This window comes from Eimeria mitis, genomic scaffold (genome assembly GCF_000499745.2).
Source record: "Eimeria mitis Houghton genomic scaffold, Emh_scaff205, whole genome shotgun sequence".
NCBI lineage: Eukaryota > Apicomplexa > Conoidasida > Eucoccidiorida > Eimeriidae > Eimeria > Eimeria mitis.
The window spans coordinates 8343-16163 of NW_013570372.1; the positions used below are offsets into that span (position 1 = coordinate 8343).

Genomic DNA, 7821 nt, shown 5'->3' on the forward strand with positions numbered 1-7821 from the left:
TACCTCAGCTGAGGTTTATGCACTCTATGTACTCATCAAGGAAGAAACGGCGGCTCCTGCTGCTGCTCCTGCTGCTGCTGCTGCTGCAGCAACTGCTGCTGCTGACACAGAGGCAGAGACAAAGCCCACTGCGGCAACAGCACCCCAGCGGGTTACCGAACCCGACATCAGCAACAACCCTACTCACGCCAGCAGCAGCAGCAGCAGCACCGGCAGCAGCCTGGGTAGTGCAGACTATGGGATAGGAACGAGGAGAGGAAGCGGTAGCCAGCAGCAGCAGCAGCAGCACGCTGCATCCCCGCCTCCTCAGCAGGAGCAGGAACAGCAGCAGCAGCAGCAGCAGCAACAGCAGCAGCAGGGAGGCCGTTTATCATTGAACTTGCTGCCTCGTCTGGGGGGTGGAGATCATGGTGAGGGCGCGAGGGGATACATTGGCAATGCAATAAAGCGGCTGAGGAATGCAAGCGTGGGGGAGGGTTGTCCCCCTCCTACCGACAGCGAAGCAGCAGCAGCCGCAGCAGCAGCAGCATCAACAGCAGCAGCAACAGCAGCAGCAACAGGAGCAGCAGGAGGAACAACGTTGCTACGTGAACTGCAGCAGCAACCNCAGCAGCAACAGCAGCAGCAACAGGAGCAGCAGGAGGAACAACGTTGCTACGTGAACTGCAGCAGCAACCGGGGGATAATGTGCCTCTGCTGCAGCCCAAGACGGAGCAAGAACCATGGAAGCAGAAGCTGCTTGCTGCTGTATCGAGGGAGCGTACAGAGGAGCTGCGTGTATTATTAAAATCTCTAAATTCAGAAACGAAGTTTGGTGTTGTATTATATCATAAAAGACTGAAACTGTGTAGACAGTTCCGCTTGCTGCTGCAGCGGGTGCTAGCAGCAGCACTGCGGATGCTTGGGGGTGAGGCATCGTTCGGAGGTCAGCGACGCGTAGCTTGTCTGTTGCTGGCTAGCTGCTACTTCCGTTTGCCTGTATTTCGGGGGGAGTTGCTGCGGTGTGTGCTGCCGCAAGAAGGCCGTGCTGCAGCAGTAGAGGAATGGAGAGGAACGGAGTATACATTAGATGGGCATGCACTTGCAGCAGCAGAACGATGGATATCCGGCAGCCCTCTACGCCTTTTATTGCAGTGGGAAACATTTCACAATGCTTTGAAAGATTACTTCGGCCAGGAGGTACTACAAGAAGATGATGCTGCTCTCCATAGTAAGCTACCACCTGAGACGGACTGGAGAGAGGAACTGGGTCCTGCTGGCGCATCTTTTTTTACTTTTTTAGAGCAATTTGTTCGTTCTTTGCTTCTAAATGCAGCACCAAAAGGACCCGCAGAGTGGAAAGATATCCCGGGGTATCGTACGCTACTGAAACGGCTGTTGCTAGAGATGAAAGGCCGTCTGGTGCCCAAGTATCCTGATGCATTGGCGAGCTGTACAGGGGCTGTACTTGTGAATGAAAAGCTTTTATCTGTATTTGTTAAGATTGTATTATTAAAAACACATGCACATAATACACCCCAAGTATTCGCTGCTCTCAGTTACTTAGATTTCTGGCTGCAACTTATTGCTTCCCGTGGCCGCCAGCTACCACCAAATTTTGATTTCGCATTTCTACGAAAAGGAATACAGCTGGTGATTGGATCTGATTTATTTGCAAATGTATCGAAAGGTCTTTGGTTTATTTACAGAAATTTACCTATTTTAAATGGAGAACAACTCAAAGATATACTAAATGAACTTTGTCTTCTTCAGCATGGACCCAGGCTCTTCTTACACTGGGCATGGAGTGTACGCAGAGCTTTCATGTGGCTCCTCCTCTATAGACTGGTTGAAGGCATGCGTAGAGTCATAGGAAGAATCACAGGGCACGAACCTTCTTTCCCGAACACACGCACCCACAGCCACAGCCCCCACCACCACCATCATCACCACCACAACCAGCAACCGCAGCAACAACAGCAGCAGCAACAGCAGCAACAACAGCAACAACAGCAACCGCAGCTGCAGGCTCGCAGAGTGGCACTTTCTATGGAAGAAGCTGTTGTCATCAGCGGCCATTCTGTCTTCATCAGCTTCTTGAGGGCCCTAGCACTCGAGGAGCTGCTGCCTCCTGCTGCAGTCAAGGTGGTGGAGGCTTTAGCAGCGGGAGACTCCAACTACGCAGGCCCCCCAGCAGCAGCAGCAGCAGCAGCAGCAGGAGCAGCAGCAGCATCATCAGGTGCTGGTGGTGCTGCTGGTAGTGCTGCACAGGCTCCAAACCCAGAACAACTGCAGCAACAGCAGCTACAGCTACTAGAACAACAACAACAGCAACAACAGCAGCAATTCGAAGCCGATCTGCAGGCACCTGCAGTTCAGGTGTACAGACGGCAGGCGGTGCTGGAGTTTAAAAGAGAAGTTGAACACTACAAAGCCTGGGTAAGGGAGGGGGCCTCCTCTCTGCCTATGATGGTCATCCCCAGCGCTCCTCTTGACGCCAACATCGATGTGCCCCTAGAGGGCTGGCAGTGAACAGCAGCAGCAGCAGCAGCTTCTGCTGCAGCAGCAGCTGCAGAAGCAGCAGATGCAGAATTATGTACGCCAGCAGCAGCTGCAGATTCCAATGCAGCAGCGCGGTTAGCAACACCAGCAGCAGTGGTAGCAGGAGCTGCCGGAGATTCAAATGCGGGAGGCATGCAGCAACACAGCAGCATCAACAGCGGCACCAGCATCTGCAGCACTAGGAGCAGCAGCAACACCAGGATCATCTGCATGCGTATTTGCTGTTGCTGTCAGGNAGCATCTGCAGCACTAGGAGCAGCAGCAACACCAGGATCATCTGCATGCGTATTTGCTGTTGCTGTCAGGAGCGCAGCTTAGAAGTGGTGTTGGGGGTGCTGCTCAGTACATGAGTAGAGGGGGGGACGGAGAGTGGCACCGAAACCAGTTTAACACGCCCTAAACCCTAAACCCTAATGTAGGGTTTGGTGTGGGTTTGGTTGGCGTGGAGGGTTTAGGGTTTAGTTTTTTAGCGTTTGCCGAGCTGACAGGTGTTGTTATGACACAAGGGCTTGGGACTCACCTCATTCCTTTCGGTTTCAATGCGCTGGTTTGTCTTTGTGTGTTTTTTTTTCTGCATTTCTTTCGCTGCACATAACTGCTAAACGTCAGCCCCACCCCCCTCATTTATATTAACAATAATAACATAAGTAGTAGTAATAATATTAGGGTTTAGGGTTTAGCTTATTAGCATTTGATCTCCTTTAGACGCTTATACAATTTGTTTGCCTCTGCTTCTACTGTTACCTAGACAATTTCTCCTCTTTCCTCAACGAGATGCCTCCACCTAGAATAGCCAGTGCACTGCCTCAGGAAAAAAGAGGGTTTAGTGTTTAGGGTTTAGGGTTTAGGGTTTTCGGGTCTTGGGTCTATGTTTCTAGGGTTTACTGAGACGTTGCTGGGGCCTCACATCTGCACCAACAAGATATCAGGGCACTTACTTCTGCACAGCCCCGCTTACGCATTATTACTCTCATCTTTTTATTTTATTATTATTTTAATATTATTATATTATTATTAAATACATTAAGAAATGCTTTCACCAGGTAGTGGCATCTGTTGTAGAGAGTGTATCGGTGCCGACCACTGCATTTCAGTTGCTGCGCTTGGATTTAATAGTGAGGAGCTATCATAAAGAGAAAGAAGAAATTAACACAAGGCCAAACATAGAAAAACAAAATTATATTGACTCAACTCTATACATAGAAGAACAAAACTATATTTAGAAGCGCTTAGCGCTAGCCTACACACATCTATCGGGATCATTTACAAATTTTCGTTGCAACCACGTCCTCTATATCAATGCAAGTCTGGCGGAAAGGAGTTCCCCTGGCTTGGTTAAACATTATTACTACTATTATTATTACTATTACTACTGTAATTTTTTGTTCTCAACGTATAAAACCGAGGCCAGACAAATTGTGCTGCCGTGTTCAAGTGCTCACCACAACTAGCATTTCAGAGAGGAAGCAACAAGACAAATGGCGTTGATTCTAGAATGGGATTGTCGGCGTGCAAGCTTGGTTCGACACACCACCAGCGCAAGTTCCGTGCATCTGTGTGTCTCTGTGTGTCTGTGTATGTGTGTGTGTGTGTGTGTGTGTCTGTGTCTGTGTGTGTGTGTGTGTGTGTGTGTGTGTGTGTGTGTGTGTGAGGCGGCTTGTATCTACCATATAAGGCAGCCTCACACAACGAAGAAGCGACCTGCACTGACAAGAAGGAAGGAGCTGTTCACACAGATGACATTTCTACAGGGGCGAATCCGCCGCCAGCAGAAACCGATGCCATCCAAGCCTGAAAGCATGAGCAAAGAGACTAAGATGCAAATTATCTTCTTAAAAAGTAAATTTAAATGCTCATTTTTTAAAACGAGAGGAAGATAACTGTTAAATTCAGTGTTTCTGCTACCCTCCCCCGAAGGACCTCCTTTCGCGGCAACGGCTCCGTAATTAGCACAAAGCAGGATAAATTGGTCCTGTCTTAGAGGTGAGGGATTCAAAATAAAAGGATAATGCGCGTAAATAATTAAATTGAAGCCCAGTTTCGGATGGAGATGATAGAAAGGAGCCGAGAAATATACTGCACACCCGCATACGTGGGCGAGACCTGAGTTGTCCGCCGGGCCCGCCCGTTCAGCGGTGTCTCGTGTAGGCGCAGCCTCTTCACATCTGCATTCTTTTTCAAGTTTTCTTCGTTTAATTTGTTTAAATATTTTATTTGATCTTTTTGAAGCGGGATTTGCAGTGTTCGTTGCAAAGCTGCAGATGTTTCAGCAGCGATTGACGCCGCACACGGGTCATTCACTGCCCTTCCCGTAGAGCCTTCGCCTGCGTGCAAGTTTCCGCATTTTCATGAATCTTTTTTCGTTTAAATTCTGAAATTTTGTTTATTTTGATTTTATAATTTGTTTTTCAATGAAACATTTCAAGGAAGACTCTCAGGGGAAGCTACGTTCCTTGGTGGTTCAGCCCGAGCGCCCGCTGAGCCCTGAACCCTCTCACGGCCTCCCAACAGCCGCACCCGCCTCTTCTGAGTACTTAGTAGCAGCTCAACCTTCCTTAGTAGTTTTAAACACATCTGAGGCAGCGGAAAACAGCTGCTTCTACCCGTTCAGCGACGCCTTGGCGCCCCCCAGCCCAAGCCCTCTGAGCTCGACGAAGGCTCCAGGCACTTTTTCGCCAGCAAACGAACAGACCACAGGAAGCTGCCGGCAGCAGCACTGTTTCAGAGATAGAGGCCCAGTACGGCCCACAGCCAGAGGCGTAGCAGCGGCGATACACTCCACGCGGATGGAGACCTCAGCCCACTCAGCAGTAACAGAGGCAGCGACGGCAAGCAGACGGCCAGAAGCAGTAGAAGCAGCACAAGAAAGATGTTCCCTACACAAATGCTCAGCAGATACCTCTCAAGGGTCCTGGGGCAGGCCCTCGACCTCTGGGTCTGACTTCGCTTTGCCCCGCCATTTGCTCGCCTTCGTTTTGTCTTTAGTTGGAAACCAATCCGCAGAAAAGGCTGCAATTTCCCGCGTCTGCCGCTACTGGAGGGAAGTAGTGAATCTGCATTACACGTGAGCAGCAGCACCAGCAGCAGCAGCAGCAGCAACAGCAGCAGTGGCACCACCCTTTCCCGCCATACCTTGAGGGTAGCAGAGCTGCACAATCGTTCCATCCCGTCTTCCCTATGCAAGTATTCTCTTGGAGTTTCTACTACTAGAACCCTTTCTTCTGCCGGTGCTAGTACTGCTGCTCGTGCTGCTGCAGTAGCAGGGAGACTGGGTAGGTGACCTCCTACTTGTGTGCGATTGCTGCAGCTGGCGCTCCGTGGACGCGTCTCATCGGCCCATAAGTTCTTTATCTACTTCTGCAGAAACTTCTGCTAAACTCAACAGTCTCTGGCGCATGACAGAGACACTTGTCCTAGCAGAAAAGGATGCAGCCACGGCAACTGAGCTGTTGCTACAGCTCAGCCACGCCTCATGCAGCAACAGCAGCGGTAGCGGTAGCAGCTGTATCAGCAGCAGCAGCAAAATAGATAGCAGCATCAGTCACATGTGCGACACCAACAGCAGCTGCAGTGACAGCGGCAACAGGAGCAGCAGCAGCAGCAAGAGGGAGGTAGAGGAAGCAACAGCCGCCCAAACCTGGACTTTGCCGCATTTGAAGCATCTGAGGATACACCGCAGCATGGGGGGAGGATACACCACATATTGTGAGGCTCCTTCCCTCTATCTCTTTCTTCGTTTTCTGTTTATTTGTTTCTCTGCATCTGTTTTCTTTATAGCAACGCTTCTACCTCTGCCGTGCACTTGTGCCTGGCCTTTGTCCTTCACCTTTAAGTGTTTCTAGTATTGCGCTTTCTTTTTGTATCTTGCATGTTTCGTTTACTTCTTCGTTAATAAGCTATTCCCTGCGTTAAGGCTGTGTTAAGAAACCCCTTGTTGCTGCGCTGGCACTCTGATGGAGATCCTTCGGTGTTTTGTTTCTGTGTGTTTGCGCTGAAGCAACGCCCCAAGATGTTTTGGCTGCAGCAGACGCAGCACGGGGGTCCTCTGGCACAACTTCTTTGCATTCAGGCAGCAGAAAAGGGCCAAACAGCAGCAGCAGCAGCAGCAGCAGTAGCAGCGGCCTGCAGCAGCTGGAAGAGTTGGTGCTCGAGACCGAAGTGGGGCCTGATCTGCTGCTGGCGCTCCGAGGCAAAACACCCAGACTGAAGACGCTCATCATCAGCCGCCTCAGCGACAAGCCCAGCAGTAGCCACCAGGGAATATCTGAGTCAGCAGCATCAGCTGCAACAGAAGCAGCAGTAGCAAAGGAAGAAAGTGTGTCTGCGCTTGAAGCCTTGCTGCTCTTCTTAGAGGAGCTCCCCCCGCAGCAATTGGTTGTCTTTGGCTTTGGGATGCCATTGGGGTCCTCCGGGGGTCGCAACGGCAACACAAGCAGCAGCAACAGCAGCAGCAGCAACAGCAGCAGCAGCGACTGCAAGCTTCCAGAGGGCCTCAGGGGCCTTCGGGCTAGATTACAAAGGAGGGGAGGCGGAGGGAACAAAGAGGAAGCTGCAGGAGATGAACTCTGTTGTTTGCTCGCCTCCAAACACCACGAATCTCTCCGCGCACTCTGGGTAAGCATACATAAGACCAGCTGAATTGATGTTTTCTATTTTCTGTATGTGTATTCATATGCATGATATACGTATATATGTATATAATGTCGATACATATATATAAAATACACAATAATAAGAGGGAAGCAAAGGCGCTTTATAGGGAAACCGAAGTCATATTGAACCACCACTGTCTACCGTTGTTGGTTTCGAGCTACTAACGACGAACTGTTTGCCCCTACCTGAACAGCTGGTTCTGTCAGGTGTATGCGCACCTTAATAGGCGGGTGTGTGCACACGAGTACACGCAAACGATCTTGCAAAGCATAGAACAGGTGTATTCTGTGTTTGGGTGGCCTATGTTTATACAGGTGTGTTTCCTTTGCCTTATATGGAACCAGTTGATCTTATCGGATACAAATTTGGGTGTTTAATGTGTTTGTTTGCTGCTGCTTTCTTTGCTGCTGTTGCTTGACTTTCCTGCTTGCTGCTGCTGGCTACTATTTGTTCGTCTTGCAGATGCCCGACATCTGCACGTCTCTCGAGGGTGCAGGGGATCTCCTCCTTCGCTGCTGCCATTTGACAGTCTGCTCTATCCCCGGTGCCTCTGTGCTCCATGAGCTCCACTTCCTGCTGGGCAGTGGTCGCTCTGTTGACTGTTCGTCAACACCGTTAGTGGCGTAG

The 7821-nt window shown here is 50.2% G+C and overlaps 3 protein-coding genes across 3 annotated transcripts in view; all 3 read left to right on the forward strand.

Annotated features, from left to right (window-relative positions):
• EMH_0003310 (uncharacterized protein) overlaps positions 1-787 on the forward strand; it is a gene marked incomplete at both ends in the record, with an annotated part of 2221 nt that extends 1434 nt beyond the window's left edge. Inside the window, 2 exon segments of the mRNA XM_013496336.1 lie at positions 1-604; positions 608-787. Of these exon segments, the coding sequence (XP_013351790.1) occupies positions 1-604; positions 608-787 (784 nt within the window).
• Positions 788-1836: 1049 nt separating this feature from the next.
• EMH_0003320 (uncharacterized protein) lies at positions 1837-2511 on the forward strand (the record flags this gene model as incomplete). Its single annotated transcript, XM_013496337.1, has 1 exon — positions 1837-2511. The coding sequence occupies one exon, from the start codon at positions 1837-1839 to the stop codon at positions 2509-2511; it is 675 nt and encodes a 224-aa protein (XP_013351791.1).
• A 2441-nt stretch (positions 2512-4952) lies between these two features.
• Positions 4953-7821, forward strand: EMH_0003330 (uncharacterized protein; the record flags this gene model as incomplete). The annotated part of the gene is made up of 4 exons (XM_013496338.1): positions 4953-5605; positions 5849-6246; positions 6539-7155; positions 7657-7821. 4 exons carry the CDS (start codon positions 4953-4955, stop codon positions 7819-7821), a joined length of 1833 nt encoding a protein of 610 aa, XP_013351792.1.